This window comes from Camelus bactrianus, chromosome 7, assembly GCF_048773025.1.
Source record: "Camelus bactrianus isolate YW-2024 breed Bactrian camel chromosome 7, ASM4877302v1, whole genome shotgun sequence".
NCBI lineage: Eukaryota > Metazoa > Chordata > Mammalia > Artiodactyla > Camelidae > Camelus > Camelus bactrianus.
The window spans coordinates 78072185-78090742 of NC_133545.1; the positions used below are offsets into that span (position 1 = coordinate 78072185).

General features: G+C 39.4%; 1 protein-coding gene across 2 annotated transcripts in view; it reads left to right on the forward strand.

Moving 5' to 3' along the window:
- The window catches only part of SLC26A4 (solute carrier family 26 member 4), a 52183-nt gene extending 38247 nt beyond the window's left edge, over positions 1-13936 (forward strand). For both annotated transcript variants that reach the window (XM_074367664.1, XM_074367665.1), the window contains exons 18-21: positions 1829-1883; positions 4305-4450; positions 6265-6348; positions 8424-13936. In XM_074367664.1, the coding sequence (XP_074223765.1) occupies positions 1829-1883; positions 4305-4450; positions 6265-6348; positions 8424-8447 (309 nt within the window). In that variant the 3' untranslated portion in view covers positions 8448-13936. The remainder of the gene's footprint in view (positions 1-1828; positions 1884-4304; positions 4451-6264; positions 6349-8423) is intronic.
- Positions 13937-18558: the final 4622 nt, after the last annotated feature.

Sequence of the window (18558 nt, forward strand, 5' to 3'; positions counted from 1 at the left end):
AGTATGATATTTTAAAGCACAGGCTGTGAAGACAGACTACCTGGAGTTGAATCCTGGCTCTACCACTTACTAGTAGTGTGACTTTGGGCAAGTTGCTTCATCTGTCTGTACCTCAATTTCTTCATCTGTAATATGGGGATAATGATGGTACTGACTTCATGGGGTTGTTATGAGGATTAAATGAGAATATATTCATATATATATGAATAACAGAAGAATGAAGAGTGTCTGGAACATAGTCATCCGTCAACAAATATTAACATCTGTTTTATTTTTCTGAGAATATACAGGACATGGAATGTGAAAAGAAAGAAAAAAGGACAAAATTATATGTTATGTTTTTATTATGTGAACAGCAGCAGAATGAGGTTCATCTTAGGACTGGAAAACTCAGGCAGTATGAAGGTTAGATCAGCAGGAAGCAGGTTGGGCATTTATGACGTCAAAGAGTCGAGGAGCATGCAGGACAGAAACACTCATGATATCAGAAACCAGGTATGCTTGCAAGCTCAAGTTCAATGATTCTTTCAACAAATTGATGTGAAATGCCTCATGTGTGCCAAGCACTCAGCCAGGCGCAAGAAATTAATTACGAAGTCACTACCCTCATGGGACTAAGCAGTCTGGGGGGCAAAGCAAATGTTAAGTAACCTCGCAAATAACAACTGTACTAAGTGCTCCAAAGCAGACTAGCTATAGGGTGTCACCTTGACCAGGAGTGTCAAGTTTAGGTGAAGCTTCAGGTAGGTTCAAGAGGATCAGGCAGAGAAACAGACAGGTTCAAGGTTCCAACAATCAGATGTAATAATCTGAAACTAACCCCGACCTGAGGTTTAGCTTAGCTGGGGCTTCTTGGCTTCCTCTGTAAGGGCAGGAAATGATGCCAGGATGTGGGTGCTAGGCAGGTCAGGTGGAAAAGTGACTATACCTGACAAAAGCGTGCGAGAATATGCTGGTAGGTTCTATTCCAGGTCCCTTAGCAGACCTGGTTATTGGCTCATTTGAGAACGTAGTCTTGTTCGTCCTCGTGCATTTCATTCCAGGCATTGGCTCAAATCCATTTTGTCGGCCAAAGGGTTTAATGAATTACTTTGGGGAAGAGTCATCAAACTTCATGCCAGGATATTTTCCACATCTAACAAATAGTTGCTTTCAGATGCTATAATGACAATTCTGAAAACTCCAAACATACCTGCATAGAGGTCTTGATCTTTCACCCCAAAACCTCAAGTTCTATTGAATTGTCGCCCATAGGTCTTGCGCCTTGATTTTTTTTAATTAAACTTTTTCTTTTGAGATAATCGTAGATCTCCGTGAAGTTGTAACAAACAATACAGAGAGATCCTCTGTACCCTTTACTCAGTTTCTTTCAATGATAACATCTTGCAAAACTATAGTACAAAATTACAGTCAAGATACAAAGGCTCTGGTTTTCAGGTCAGTTTTTACATTTGGAATCTGGTGGCCACATATCCACACCCATATGTCTTTCATTCAAAGATATAAACTAATACTCTTCTTTCTAATCAGCAAGGGCTGCATTAGGAAGCGTTCTGTCCTCCTGTCTCTCCGTCCTTCCACAAATATTTATGGCGCATCTCTGCGCTATCCTACTGAGCACTGGATGCTGCTACCTCTTGAGATACGGTCTTTTCACCCCTAACACTATACTGAAAACCACTGTGGTTTTCTAATAATGAGCTTTCCTCAAACTCCTGATTAACCGTGAAAGTGTTGGAAGTTTCTCCTGAGCAAGTGACTGAATGCTACTGAATTATGGGCAGATAAAGTTACTCACTGTTGCAAATTCTCCTTTTTAAATTTTTAGATTGTCAAAGAATTCCAAAGAATTGATGTAAATGTGTACTTTGCATCACTTCAAGGTAAATGCATATATGTACATATCTATCTATAAGACTTTCCCCTAAGCCCTTTCTCCTACCTTGGAATGTAAGTACATGATGTCCAAAGGCCTTTTTTCCCCAAAACTTTTTTTAATGTGGTAAAAGATGTATAATATAAAATTCACCATTTTAGTCAAGTTCAAGTGTACAATTAGGTACATTCACACTGCTGTACAATCATCACAACTATGTATTTTTTTTTTTACTATTTTATGCTGTTTGTTTTTGTCCACGTCTTTGAGATCTAGTGTGTATTTTACATTTACTGAACATTTTTTTGGTTGTTGTTGCTATTGTTGATTTTGTATTTATTTATTTTACTGGAGGTACTGGGGACTGCGCCCAGGACCTCGTGCATGCCAAGCATGCACTCAGCCACTGAGCTATACCCACATCCTCCAGTTTTTAATTTTTTTTCTTTTCTTTTTTTATTGGAGTATAGTTGATTTACAATATTATATTGTTTTCAGGTGCACATCATAGTGATTTACTATTTTAGCAGACTATACTCCATTATAGGTTATTACAAGATGATGGCTATAATTCCCTGTGCTATATACTATGTCCTTCTTGCTTGCCTATTATTTACATAGTAGTTTGTATCTATTTATCTCATACCCCAAATTTGTCCCCCCCTGCCCTTTTGGTAACCACAAGCTTTTTTTTCTATATCTGTGGGTTTGTTTCTGTTCTGCATATATATTCATTTGTATTTTTAAAAAAGGTTACACATATAAGTAATTTCATACAGTATTTGTCTTTCTCTGACTTACTTCACTAAGCATAATATTCCCTAGGTCCTCCAACATTGCTGCAATTGGCAGAATTTTAGTTTTTAATGGCTGAGTAATATTCCATTATATATGTGGAATATTATAAATATACATACACACACCCCACATCTTAATCTAGTCTTCTGTTGATGGACATTTGGTTGCTTCCATGTCTTAGCTACTATAAGTAATATGGGACCTAATTAAACTTAAAAGCTTTTGCACAGCAAAGGAAACCATCAACAAAATGAACAGACAACCTATGAACTGGGAGAAAATATTTGCAAATGATGTGATTGACAAGGGGTTAATATCCAAAATATACAAACAGCTCATACAACTCAATATCGAAAAACCCAAACAACCCAATCAAAAAATGGGCAGAAGATCTGAAAAAACATTTTTCTGAAGAAGACATACAGATGGCCAACAGGCACATGAAAAGATGCTCAACTTTGCTAATTATTAGAGAAATGCAAATCAAAACAACAAGATATCACCTCACACCTGTCAGAATGGCCATCATTAAAAAGTCTACAAATAATAAATGCTGGGGAGGGTGTGGAGAAAAGGGCACCCTTGTACACTGTTGGTGAGAATATAAATTGGTGCGGCCACTGTGGAAAAGAGTATGGAGGTTTCTCAAAAAACTAAGAATAGAGTTACCATATGATCCAGCAATTTCACTCCTGGGTATATATCTGGAAAAAAACGAAAACTCTAATTTGAAAAGTTACATGCTCTCCAATGTTCATCACATCTGTTTTCAAAAATTTCATCGCCACAAACAGAAACTCTACCCATGAGGCAATCACTTGGAAAGCCTTTTTGAACCTAGAAAGATTATATCCAATTTGTACCACAGAGCTGGTAAGGCATGGAAACCTCTGTCCTGACAGCAGTGCAGGATCCATGGGGAGAATTACCATGCAGAGATCAGAGACAGAGATGACAGACCCCTTAGAACTAGAGGAACTTCCAGGTATGAGTCTGTGTCTATGTGCAAGTGTTCATGTGTAGGAAAATACTAGAGTTTAGGCTGAGTTTTCTAGAAGAATAGAGATAAAGATTCTTGCATAAGTGATTTATTGAGATACACTCTGGAAAATTCAGGAAGGAGCAAGGGGAGTAGGATAGGACAGGGAACGAAGACAAAGACATGGTTTCAGAATTTACCTTAGCCCAAGTCCATGGGAGCACACAGCAGGAAAAGCACCAGATGGTCACCCCTCCTCGAGGTCAGGGCGCTGGCCCTTGTACCTCCGTATCAGTCAGTCAGTGGCTGCAGGCCACCCCAAGGGGGTGGTGTAACCCCCCAGGTCCTGAAAGAAAGTTCTCTAGAAAAGGGCACAGCTGTGAACCATCAGCAGCCAGACCCAGGGCAGCTGGAGAATGAGTCCCCGGCAGAGGGGATGTGGCTGGGGAAACGAGGCCGTCTCCTACAGCCAGTTAGGGTATAGCCATTCCATAGGCTACTGGAAAAGAAACTCTGTTTAGAGCAGGCTCACATTTTGGAAATGAGAAAAAAACAAAACAAAAAACTAAAAAGAGGAGGAACCACAACTTACTATTGGTTGGCATTACAAAAATGTCTTTTCTTAGAGACTAAACATTCTTTCTTTTGAAGATCATGTGATAGAAAAGCTGGAGAAATGTGGCTTCTTTAATGACAACATTAGGAAGGACATATTCTTTCTGACCGTCCATGATGCTGTCCTCCATCTACAGAGCCAGGTTAAATCCCAAGAGGTTCAAGATTCCATCTTAGAAACAGTAAGCATTCGACCTTTCTATGTATGTGTCTTTCCTAAACTATAATGCTTTCTGTAAATGGCAAAAATTCCACAAATCTAGGTTTGAATCCCAGGCTACTGGGATTTCAAGCCATCTACTTGACTTCTTATAGCCTCAGTTTTCTCATCAGTAAAATGGGAGTAAAAACATGCACCTTTGCTGGGGAGCGACAAAGACTAAATATGACAGTTTATAGGAAAGTAACTGGTAGTACCTAGTATGTATTAATTCTCCAACGTGTGAGTTTACTAATAAAAGTGGGCATTAGCTATAGTGACTTGAGAATATAGGCACTGAATCTTGGATCTTCTGTAATTCATATATAAACTGCATTTTAAATTCTCAGCAGTCTGGAAACTCTCAATTATAAATGTCTCTAAATAGGATCCATTAGGTGTAAGTGACCTTTGAAAAACCAAAAAAAAAAAAAAAAAAAAAAAAAATTAAAAGCCATCGATCAGCCCAGAATTAACCGTTCCCCACAAAACAAAATAGACCGCGATTTCCCACAGGCCTCCGTATTTTGTCGTTTCTCCTGTAAAACAGCCAGGAGAGTTGAGTATTCTGGTGTGGGTCACTGGGCTGGGCCTACTGCCTGGTACAAGAGCCTCATCTCACCATGAATTTGAGAAACTAAAACAAATACTTTATAAAAATAACAACAATAATTATTATTCCAGTGACACAGCCTACTGTAGTTTAAATTGCTTTCCTTTTTTTTTTTCTTTCCTCCAAGTAGGATAAGTAGAGTCTTACTGTAGTTGGGAAGTTAATATTTGAAGTAAAACTAATTTAGAAAACAATAATACATTCTTCTTAGCTATTTTTAGTGAAGAGATTGTTCTGCTTAATGCTATTGGAAAAAATACTAGTCCTAAATACCAAAATGTGGATCTTAAATACAAAAACAAAAATAAAACTACACGCAAGATGCTCAGCTTTGAAAACTCATAAACTTTTTTTTAATCTAACTTAAAATTCTCTAACCCGTTTATAACAACAGCAAAGCAGGATCATATAAAGAGAACTGGGTTATTTATTTGCTTTTTTTGGGGTAGGAGTAACTAGGGATTTTTTTTTTTAATGGAGGTACTGGGTGTTGAACCCAGGACCTCGTGTATGCTAGGCATGCACTCTGCCACTGAGCTATGAGCTCCCTCACTGCTTATTTATTTGTGAGATGAAAAGTAGCTAAGAAGCATTTTGAAATGTCACTCTTGCCTTGATACACATTTAGAGTTGCTCCGGGGATATCCTTTACACATAGGACAAAGTCCAGGTTGCTGCTGGTTTTACAAACTACTGTTAAACAACAGCAGAACTTTCCCAAACAACCTACTTGGTCCATACATGTTGGTTTCCATCTCCAATAAAATTAAGCCCCACCCAATTCAACCTGAGACTGTTTATTGTCATCAGTCACGAACCCTTCCCCGGGCATTCACTGCATCCTCAGTGCTGTACTGAGTGCTGTTAGCTTAGCCATTGAAAGAAAAACACCACTGACTGCTGACTCGTTTAGGCAGACGGGGTGACTCATTAAGAGGCATGCACTTCAGAGGTTGGGGAAGAGAGCTGCAAGGGAGGTTCAACAATGGAGAGCGATACCAGTTCACACCTGATGTGAAGAAATGATAAGGGGAAAATTCTAAGTGGGAAATAGAAAAGGACAAGAGAGCTGGAAAGGACTTTGAAGTACAGATTGCAGATGAGAGGCACCAGCAAAACATTCTTAGTACCAAGTGAGTTGACGCTATTATACTTCCAATAAATACTCTCTGTGTTCTGTCAAGATCACCCTCATCCAGGACTGTAAAGATCCTCTTGAGTTAATGGAAGCAGAGCTGATTGAAGAAGAACTTGATGTCCAAGATGAGGTATGATCATTATTTTCTTTCAAAGAAAATACTTTGGATTAAATAGAATAATACATGTAGTGACTATGTCTGATAAAAACTACTCAGGGAAAATAATTGTTAAAAAAAATTCTAAGAGGATGGCTTCATTGAATGGGGAAAATAGAAAACAAGAATTCTCCTTTGAAGATATTAAGTACCTGGGGGGACCTTTTGCCCCAGGCATACAGGTGTGATCAGTATCTAGAAGCAGCCAACACGCTGGTCCTGACTTTATACAGACGCCTCACATACTTTCTCTTCCAGAGACCTAAGGTCCGTGGGATAGGAGAAAGGTGAATAGTGGGAATTTTTAACCCAGGAGTTTCTTAAGCTTCAGAAACAGTACGTGAGGAACAGAAACCTCATGACCTTTCTTTATCTGACTAATAATGGCTTAAAAAAGAGACTCTCACAATTTCCAGGCTGATTCTGTGTATTTCTGATGTTCTTGGGGCTTCAGACTATTCCTAGGAAACCTGAATGAAACTTCCAGTATCTGAGTGAACTTTGTGGCTCCATCATTCAGTGAAATGGGACCAAAAAAGAAGAGCATAGAATTTTAAAGTTGAAAGAAGTCTTAGAAGTCAAATAGTCCCATACCCTGGGCCATGCTGAAATCTCTCCCACCTCATCCCTAAGGTTATTACCTCAGCCTTTGTGTGAACATTTCCAGATATTGGCAACAAGTAGCTTTTCAAGGGAGTTTGTTACACAATTGAAAGTCTCCAAGTGTTCATTGTGCTTGCAAATTAGATTCAGTCTTTCTCCAATGACCACCCAGTGGACTGAGACCCTTTGTGTTGCCTTCTCTGAACAGCCCTTAAATATCTGAGAGGAGCTCTCATGTCTCCAGCAGACTCCACCGCACGCGAGACTCCTCCAGTTCTTCACCGTTCCTCATAGACATGAAATTTGTCAATCCATCCCCGGTCAAGAAGGGGACACAAAACCTCACACAGGGTCAACCATGACCTACCTTGATCTCATCAAGATGCTGCCATTACTGCGACTTAAAAACAGGTTTATTTTCATAATAACTACATCAGAATCTCTGCTTCTATTGAGCAGGGGTCAACAAAAGACTTGGGCATTTTCACATGAACTATGGTCTAGCTGGGCTCCCCCATTTATATTTATGTGATTGGCTTTGACCCTAATGCAGAACTACAAATTCTCCTGCTAGATTACAGCTTATTGGTTCCACTTTATTGGCATTATTTTGAATTCTGAATCTATCATCCAGCATATTAAATATACACCCTACGGGTGCCATATGCAAATTTGGATAGGCAGGCCTTCTCTGACTTATTCTACTTCCTGATAAAAATGTTGAAAAGAATAACATTCAAACTGCAATGATAAAATCAGGCAGCGAGGATGATAGGCAGAGAAGATTTTTATGGGAGAAATATACTACTGGAGGTTTTGCATTTAGTCCATCAGCTTACTGAGCCCAGAAATGTCATTATTGAGCTGGGAAGTCCTTCCAGATTCAGTAGCTTATGACTGAGGATACAGGGCCAGCTTAGCTGAGTAAAAACTCATACATCAAAATTGGAATTTAAGAAGTTGCCACACTATAAAAGTATTTTTGATGCTGCATAAAATCATGATTCAGGTAGGGTTCCTGTACATAGGGACGCAGTATGGCAGAGTGGTTTTAATGGTATGGGCTTTAGAACCAGACAGATTTGAGTGCTTCTGCAACGTACTGGCTAGGTAGCCCAGGGCAAATTACTTACCCTGTCTTCACTTTAGTTTTTCATGTTTTTCACAGAGTTATGAAAATTAATAGGTGCATGTATAGTAATAAAATGGTGTCTTGTACATAATATAATTGTTCAAGAAATAGTAATTATTGCTTTTAAAATACATCCAGTTAAAGTATGATGAGGTACAAAATGAAGTTTTTACCCTTCTTTTATTGTGATGTTGTACACCTAAGATGAGTATATGTAAGCAACCAACAGTACAAAAACATAGTTGCAAAAAAAGTAAGGTAGACTTAAAGAGAATTCATTTGCATCAAGGCTGTTTCCCCTTGGCTTTCACAGGCTATGCGAAGACTTGCTTCCTGAAACTGGGCTCAGGAGGTCATGCTAAGCCAGGACTGGAAGGCAAAAGTTACCTACCACGTAATTCTATGCAAATATTTTCTGCATTGACTATTTTCTTTGAACTTGAAGCACTCATTCGTTTTCTGTTCTATTTTTTTAAACTCTTGGATTTTTCTTTTTAACCTCTCAACCATTGAAAGAGAAGCGCTAAGTTTGTTTCGAGGCTTTATTTATAATATGAGTAGCTTACTTCTAAAATGTGCAAAATGGTGAGGAGAATTTAGCAATGTCCAGGACCTGCTGATGTTCTGCTGCTGTTCCCCACCACGGACTTGCCAACAGTGTTCGCGTCGGTGCGCGTGTACCTCCCTGCAGCTGGGGCAAGAGTCGCCCAACAGCCTCTGTGGACAGGTGAGTCAGGAGTGATTATCCTACAGAAAATTCTATTTCTGACTGACCTTGAGACCCATGAGCTGCACTGATCACAGTGTAAGGTCACGATGAATAAATGCTGAACTATAATTACTAATGTACTTATCAATACATGCCTTTAAAAATCCCTCTTGGTAAGTACAAAAATAAATTTTTTAATGCGTATTTGGTTAGTGCTTAATAATGAGGTATTACTATATATGTTACCAGATATGTAACCAGAATTCAGAATAAAGGAAATGGTTCACTTAAAAGCTACAGAACTGGGCTGATAACATTTTAGAAATATTGACTCAGAGAAGTGAAGTGATAAGATTACTGTAGTTTACAGAAACCATTTTTCAATATGATAATAGTCAAGGATCACAAGTGTCAATGAAAAATCAAGTAACAATCAAGCTAAGAAAAAAAGAAAAGAGAATTTTATTTCAGCCAAATTGAGGCTTATAACCTGGGAAATAGATTCTGAGAAGCTCTGAGAACTGCTCCATTAATCAGGAGTTAGAGATGCAGTTTCATACATTTTTTGGAGACAAATTATTTATGTACCATATTGACAGATTAGCATTGTATGCAGTTTATCAAAAACCATCTGTTAGTGAGTTATGCATATACAGAACAAGCCTTTGGTAAATGTGACCCCCTGTATGACATGAAAAAGAAATATTAACCACAGAATTACAATGCTGGCATCTGAAGAAAAGGGACGAACTATTCTCAAAGATTGATTTCATCCTCTTGCTTTGAGGATGTCTGATTAATACATTATGTAGATGAATAGTGCACACCGGGATAGGCCGACCACAAAGGGGGAATGTCATTTGTCTTTCTTTCTGTCTTAGTTTGATTGTCCTGCCATAGAAAATTTATGATTTTTCCCCATCACTAGTAAGATCAACTAAAATATATGACAGACTATCTTTAGTTCAAAAATGCAGTTTGCTTTATCTTAGTTTATAGAAATTGTCATTACATAGAGATATATTTAAGCATGGTCTATTTAAAATCTAACACAAGAATTGTTATTTGGAACAAAAATCAGTTTTGATATGTTTATGACTGGTGATTGAAACAAGTTTATATTTTTCTATAAAATTTTAGCAGGATGTGAAGTGATCTTTAACTGATTCTAACTACCTTTCAAAAAAAAAAATCTAAAAAGCAAACTGCCTATATTGGTTAAGATAAAACATTCTAAATGAACTCAGTATCAAAGGAAAAAACTTAGTTTGGAATATACACATTGAAAATATGTAAGTTTAAAAAAAATCCGTATGTTAGGCCAGAAAATATTTTTTACTTGATCATTTCTGAGTGCCAACAATTTTCAGGCATTGAATATGATGACAATGTATACGGCTTTGGTCCTCTGGACTGGTCTCATATATTTCACACTAGAGAGAACGAAGTTGTACTTTTCTAGAGAAAAATACTCAGGTCCCCAACTAAGACAATGTCTTAACTTGACTGAGAACTACATTGTACCTTTGGCAGATGTGTGAAATTCCCAAATGTGTTTGGCTGTCCAAAGACAGCATGTCTTATCTCTGTTTTTCTTCTTAAACACAATCAGAAATAAGGTCTCCGTCTACTTCTGGAGGAGTATCATTAGTGATCATATCAAACTGGTTGACTAAGAGAATCTCATCGTCCTCTCCATTCCCCTTCCCATACTACATATTGGAATTGCAGGAAGTCGTAATGGGCTGTGGTGTTCTAACAGTCTTTCATGCTCATGGGTTACAATGTCTTTAATTGATGTGGAACAGACTTCTCCCCCTGTTGGGTACAGCGTAACCAGGATTATAACACTATCTCATTTTCACAGTTATACCTGCTTACAAGGGCGACAAATCATATCTCTAAAGAGTGAACATAATAGTCTTGCAGAAAATGGATGAATACCTCTGTTCAATAGAGGAAATATGCACTGCTCATTTTTTTTTTAATTAGTTGAAGGAAATACCAAAGTTACATTTCAAAGGCTAGAGTTTTGTAAAATCTTGGGTCTGTCTGTGGCTACGTAAGACCACAGTCTATTTGACTTGTTTCCCAAGCACACTCTAGAAATACTATCTCTTCCATGTATCTTGTGAATAGTAAACATACTTTTAATTCTGTTTGTCAATGAAAATTTTACTTGAAATTAAAGCTTTTGTTATATTTTTAACCTGTAGAATATGATTCCAGTATTGTATATGAATTTCAATAACAAGTGGAAAAAGTCAAATCATGTACATTTGGAAATATTTGTGCATATTTTTTGAGATGTAGTGTTGCCTTTTAAACTACTCTGATGTGTCCTTTCTGAACAAAACTATTAAATATAGTAAAAATGCTAAATTTTAAGTGTGCCACTACTTTTTCTTAATTGGCATATAGTTGATTTATGATATTATATTAGTTTCAACATAGTGATTCAAATTTTTTATACATTATACTTCATTTAAAGTTATTGTAAAATATTGGCTATATTCCCTGTGTTGTACAACAGATCCTTGTAGCTTATTTTATACATAGTAGTTTGTACCTCTTATTTCCCTACCCCTATCTTACTCCTCCTCCTTTCTCTCTCCCCACTGGTAACCACTAGTTTGTTCAATATATCTGTGTGTCTGTTTCTATTTTGTTATATTCATTTGTTTATTTTTTTAGATTCCATGTATAAGTGGTAACATACAGTTTTTGTCTTTCTCTGGCTTATTTCACTAAGTATAATACCCTCCTGGTCCATCCATGTTATTGCAAATGGCAAAATTTCATTATTTTTTATGACTGAATAGTATTCTATTGGAAATTTATGTGTGTGTGTGTATGTTGTATATATGTATATGTATACACAACACATCTTTATCCATTCATATATTGATGGACACTTAGGTTGCTTCCACATGTTGGCTATTGTAAATAAAGCTGCTGTGAACATTGGGGCGCATGTATCTTTTCAAATTAGTGTTTTTGTTTTCTTTTTTGGATATATATCCAGCAGTGGATTTGCTGGATCATATGGTAGTTCTATTTTTAGTTTTCTGAGGAACCTCCATACTGTTTTCCACATGGCTGCATCAATTTATATTCCAACAGTGTATAAGGGCTCTTTTTTTCTCCACATCCTCACCAACATTTGTTAACTTTTTGATGACAGCCATTCTGGCAGGTGTGAGTTAATATCTCGTGGTTTTGATTTGCATTCCTCTGATGATCGACGACACTGGGCATCTTTTCATGTGTCTGCTGGCCATCTGGATGACTTCTTTAGAAAAATGTCTATTCAGGTCTTCTGCCCATTTTTTGACTGGGTGGTTTGTTTTTTTGATACTGAGTTGTATGAGTTGTTTATATATTTTGAACACTAACCCTTTATCGGTCATATCATTGCAAATACATTCTCCCATTCAGTAGGTTTTCATTTTGTCAGTGGTCTCCTGTGCTGTGCAGTGTGTCAGTACTCGGTAATCAGTCATCATTTTGATGTATTCTTTATAGCTCTACTTTCATCTGTTTGTGTGTGATTTCTTTTTGTAAAGACTTAATGTCCCCAGTACCTCTATTAAAAATAAATAAAAACCTAATTACCTCTTCCCCCACCAAAAAAAAAAAAAAAAAAAAAAGACTTAATGCAATAAATGATGGTACAAATATCTAAGTTCAATCTTGTAATTCTTACCCAAATATTTCCAGCTTATTTTTTACTTCATTATTTTAAGCAAAATTTTCTCTCTGGTGTGACATACACATAAAAATGTTACAAAGTGTAGCATACCGCATGAAGAATTTTCACAAAACAAGCACACCAGTATAGCTAGCACCCATATCAATAAGCAAAACATAACTAGCACCCAGTTTTTTCTACTATATGCCTAGCCCTCTGCATTTCCATACATATTTTAGAAGAGCCTCTCAATTTCTAGCAATCATAATTCTTAGTGTATTTTCTAGAATTAGCAAAAATTTTCATCAGGGACCAATGACACTCAACTTAAAAATTAAATGAAATAATACATGTTGAAACCTACAAAAATTAATCATGGTTATATCTTACTAGATGATATAAAATACAAAAGCAACATGATTTTTATCTTTGTGTGGTTTTTTAAATTAGAAATGTAAATTTCAACTTGTCTGCCTCATGAACTTTCAGGGGGGGACTCCTGAGTTGAAGTCAAGTTGTGTCTTCTTGGAACTGAGATGTGTCCAGGCACTGACACTGATGGGCCAGGCTAAATAGAAGTCTGTGTAATGACTGAGAAGCCTCCTGGGCTAGAGATACTCATTCTAAAGCAAGAAGGAGCAGACTTAAAGAGCTGACCCAGTAACAAGGCTGAGTTGTTGGTGGACGGGGTGATTGGGGGTAATACCGTGCCTGTCATTCTGGAGTATGTTCTAAGCCAGATCTCACGTTTGGGTCCTATGAAGAAATGAAGCTGTAAAAATATAATCCAAAAAAGCTGCTTTACCAAGATCCCTATAAAAGGATGGGGCACATGCAATACTCTTGGCAACCATTATAACAATATAATTCCAAAGACAAAGACAAAGGAAGGCATTCTGCCCTAGTCTCCAGGCACACCTAGAGCTCTGGAGATACCTCAGGTCTTAACGATGGTCCCCTGAAAGAGTGCATGGAGGACAGCAGTCCTTGGTAGAACGGACTTGCTCATGAACACGTCAGGCACTTACTGGAACTTCCAGAAATATTTGGGGCTTAGACCTGTGTGAACAGATGAGATGAGAGTCAGTAAATCAGGGCTTGTTTCCATTTGCATCCAGCTGGGTTCCTAAAGGAAGTTTGGTTTCATTTAGAATAGGAAGCATTTATCATGCAAACAATATAACAAAAGCCACATGAACTTGAATCATATGAACTTCAGTTCCACAGAAAAGCCACATAAAGACAAATAGCGAGAAAGAATGGGAGAGAAAAATAAAAATGATGAGGGAGGAAGGAAAGGAAGATAAAAAGGAAAAAGATTAAAGAGCCACTGATGAAGAAAATGGCGCCAGAGAAGGTAGGTAAATAAGAAAGGGGGAATTAGAAAAGAAAAAAGAAAGGGTGAATTAATTGAAGAAAGAGAAAAAAGGAAGGCTAAAATGAAGGAGAGAAGAGACAGGAAATCAGGGAAAAGCAGAAAGGAATGATGAGGGAGAGAATCTGGTAGTAGAAAAAGAAAATTCAAACAGGGGATTGGTTGCAATACAATCATATCATTTGAGAACTCAAGAGTATTTAGCAACGCTCCCTCTCCCACACATCACACCATTTCCTGAATTCTAGGTCCCCCCACTTGGTCCTATTTTTTTCCTCCATAATAGTTACCACCTTCTAGTATGCTCTATAACCCACCCAGGACTGCTTATTTTCTCTCCCTGCCTCCTCCCTTGTGCTAAAACAGAAGCTCCACCAGGGAAGGGATCTTTGTTTTATTCCTGGACAGATTCCAAGCTCTAGAAGAGTGAGGAGTACCAGGAGCACAGCAGATGACTGGTACTGTTGGAAAACTGAATTCAGCTGCAGTGATGCTGAGTAAAGGCAGCATGGTTTGAGGACGGCAGTCACCTGAGTAAACAAGACATCCAGTTTCCTGGGCCTTCGGCCCCCTTCCTATGGCCTACCACAACTCACCTGCCCGTCTGCCTGCTCTCCCTGCAGGTCTCCAGAAAAGCAGCTGGGGATTCACCTGGATGCTCACAGAGCTCCAAGGAGCTGAAGGCCCTTCTAGACTCTGCACTCATTTTGCATCTGCTAAGGTAGCCCACTTCATCCCTTTTTTCAGGAACATCTTTAAGTCTAGACACAGAGGAACTGTTTTTGCATAAGATCTAGCTTAAAGGCCAGTCCCAATGCACTGTTTTAGATCAAGTGCTTCAGTATTCTGAGTCCCTCCCCATTACGCTTAAAAAAGAAAAAAAAAAAAAAAACACTTTTACTTTGAAATGATTATAGATTCACAGCAATCTGTATGGCACAGCTCCCACGCACCCTTCACCCAGCCTCCCCCAGTGTTAACATCGTGCATAACTACAGTATAGTATAAAACCCTGGAAACTGGCATTGGTATACACCATAGGGCTTATTCACAAGTCACCATGCATGTGCGAAGCTCTATGCAATTTTATCCCAAGTATAGCTTTACGTAAACACCACCACGATCAAGATGCACAGCTGTGCCATCAGCACAAGACTCCTCCCGAGGGCCCTTTTAAAAAAGCCCGCCACGTGCAGATACACCTTTCCACGTCACACCACTCCCAGACTCCCTGTGACCGACAAGGACATTCTGAGTTGCAGAAGCACCTCTGATACTACACTTCCTGAGGCCAGGATAGGCTGACTGCCTAATATGCCAGTTTAGACTTTGTCTGCAATTTTCTCCAGTTTCACTCATGACTATCCCAGTCATGGAGGAGTTCTAGGCCGCACAGGAGGAGGATCTAAAGGTCACCCTCTGAATGTAAAAGAAAGATACAAGTCCTTGACCAACCAGAGCTACAAGGTGGTGGAGACGCTTCAGGATGGAGACCACATAGGGTTCTTGTCCTAGTCAGTTCAGACTGCTGTAACAAATTGCTATAGGTCGAACGGCTTAAACAACAAACATTTCTATTTACTTCTCATAGTTCTGGAGGGTAAAGGTCTGAGACCAGTGTGCCAGCATAGGCAGGTTCTTGGGGAATGCCCTCTTCTGGTTTACAGAGGGCGCTCAGAGGGTGTCCTCACCCAGCTAGCTCTCTACCTGCAAGGCACTCATCCCATCGTGAGGGCTCCACTACCTCCCCAAGACCCCGTCTCCAAATACCATCACTTTGGGACTATGGTTTCAACATGTAAGTTTGGGGGAGGGATACAGTTAGTTCACTGAAGCTCTCTGCAAGGCACCTGTGAGCTAGGGGACACGACTACACACTGAGGATGGGTCCTGCTCTCTGTGTGTTGATCAGAGCAGGCAACCCTACCCCTTTCAGGTGAATTCACTTCCTAGCTCATCACTTTGTGATTTCAGGATCCTTTAACTCATTCCTCCAAGCCTGTATCATATACGGGCATCCTGCTATACCCTGGCACAGAAGTATTCAGGTGAAGAGAGGTCTGGACCATTGGAACACACTTGTGTGCCCACGACCTTTCTCCGGTAAGCTCCCAATAAAGTGGGTAAGGGAAGGCAGTGGTGGGAAACGAGGTTGGGTGGTAGACTGGGGCCAGATTACGAGAGACCTTGTATGTTACATTAAGGAGCTTGGATTTTATCCTCTACTCTGGTAAGAGATAAAGGCAAAATGGCTGGGTTACATTACCTAGCTAATCCAATCAGCTGACTTGGATACCTAGAAATAAATTCAGGAGAAATTAAAGTAGAGATGAATGCAGCTTTTGTTGTTTGGTTTCCAAGGACAGGGAAACAGATGAAAGATTAGCTTTTGTGACTTAGAAATAAAAACCTTGTTCCATGGATGTAATTTTTATTTCCCCAGTTTACCCCTTTAAGACAATACTAGTATTCTGTTATCTATCTGAGACATTACTTTTATGATTAGGAAAGTATGTGCTGTGTTAAAACACTGAAGGCAGAAGCAGATACTGATTCAAGTTTGTGGCATTAATGTTCCATCACAGACACGTTATACTGTTTCTTATGCGGGAGCTGCTGTCTTTTCTGGTTTTACTTGCTGGTTAAAAAAACAAAGGAACTTCTGGTGCCTAAAACAAAGGACGAAGTGATTGCTTAATATTTCTGTTTAAACTAGTTATTAAATGTCTGTGACAAAATACAAGGTCTGGCACACAAGCATTCTGTGCTTGCTGTCACCTCCTCCCAAAGGACCGAAGGCTTCTACCCTGTGGGGGTGAGGCCCGCTCTGCTCTCCGCACCGGGTGGCAGAGACGCAGCCAGCAGACACGCAGTGTGACAAGGCTCAGGATAAAATCTATACTCGGGGGTAGAAACCACACAGAGGCCAGATTTACCTGCTTAAATAGCTGGGACCTATTTCTTTTTTTAGTTTCACCTGTCTTTTTTTTTTTTTTTTTTTTCTTTTTTAATCAGGGCACATGCTTCTCCATCAGTTCCTTATTGAAGTGCCTCTTCAGTGACAGGCAGGGAACTAGAGGCTGGGGCTACAGTAAGTGGTAAACAAAATAAGAGACCATCTCTATTCTCAGGTGACAGAGTCTAATGTGGGAGATGGTTGATCAGCAGGTAAACATCCCAATAAAGATACGCTGACTGCTTGTGGTGGGGGCTTGAAGGCGACAAACAGAGGGCCTTGCGTCATGGAGAATGACACAGACCTGGGGGGAAACTGTCCAAGCTGGGGACAGCAGAGGGAAGAGCCCTGAGGCAGGAACAATCTCAGCTGAGAAGCAGTCATTTGGGACTGAAAGATCAGCAGGACTGAGGAGGCTGCCAACGCAGGGTCCTAAATACTCAAGGCTTTGTAACCAGAAGGCACTGAAAGGCCTTAAACTAGGGGAGATACGGCCAGTTTTGTGTTTTTGTAAGATTACTCTGGGAGATGTACAGACTTGTTTGTTTTCACATGTGGAGAGCATCTCTCAAGGAATCACACAGGCTCTGGTCATGTCGGTTGCCTACAGGAAGAGGAGCTGGGAGATGGCTGGGGGCAAGGGCGGGAGGAAGAAGGCCTCCTGGAGACCCTTTATTCACATCTGATTTTGAGGGTATTGTCGGTATTTTAATACTGGACGCAGGAACAGGAAGAAAGCTATTGCAGACGTCCAGGACAAATCGGAGACATACTGACAAAAACCTGGTGATCAGACTGTGGGAGTGAGGGACGAGGGAGGAATGAAGATGATTTCTGTTTTTGGATCTAGGATTAAGCAACTAAGTAGATGATAACTGAAACTGGAGAGAGCTGAAGAGGATCAGCTTGGGGACACTGGCAGCTCCAGTTTCTAGTTAGAAGAGGCTTGGGGGGTGGCTATCTAGTTGGAAGTAGAGGCTAGAAGAGATCTGTTTTAAATACTGACTTTGCAGAGCATTTCTGTCAGCCAGGGCATGTTGGATTATATGTGGTAACCGAAGATACACGCACATGGACACACCTGAGAACTAAAAAAAGAGCAAAAACCTCAGTGACTTACACAACAAAGGTCTTTTTTTGTTTGTTTTCCCCTTCTTGCTCAACATTTGCTGCATGTTCAAGTGACTCCCTGGGCAATTTTTTCCCACATAATGGCTCAGCATTCTAGGCTGCTTTGATTTTAGGCATCTATGTCTTGATAAATGATAAAACCTTGTAATAAAGAAGGGAAAAAAAGACAACAAGGAGAATTGTGCACCTAATCTTAAATATGTCCACCCAGAAGCAATACGTATAATTTTCACTTACATATCAGTGGCCAAGGTAAGAGCTACAGCCAAGTCTACCTTCAAGGAAGTGGATAAATAAAATCCTCTTATATAAATAAATATGATGTCTAGGAGAGGAAGGAGAGTTCACAGTACTGGTGCGCTCTAGCAATGCTTACTACACGTAAGAACGAAAACACTTCGAGTCTGTATCAGGAGAGTGAGGGTGGAGGTTACAAGGAGAGGTGGAACCTGGGCCATCGGTGAGCACCCACCACCCTCCACGTCTGCCACGCCCTATTCAGTGCTGTGTTTTGTGTGTGGAGAAGACTCAAGAATCCCAATTTTGGACACATTAAATTCAAGATGCCTCTATCCAAGCAGACATG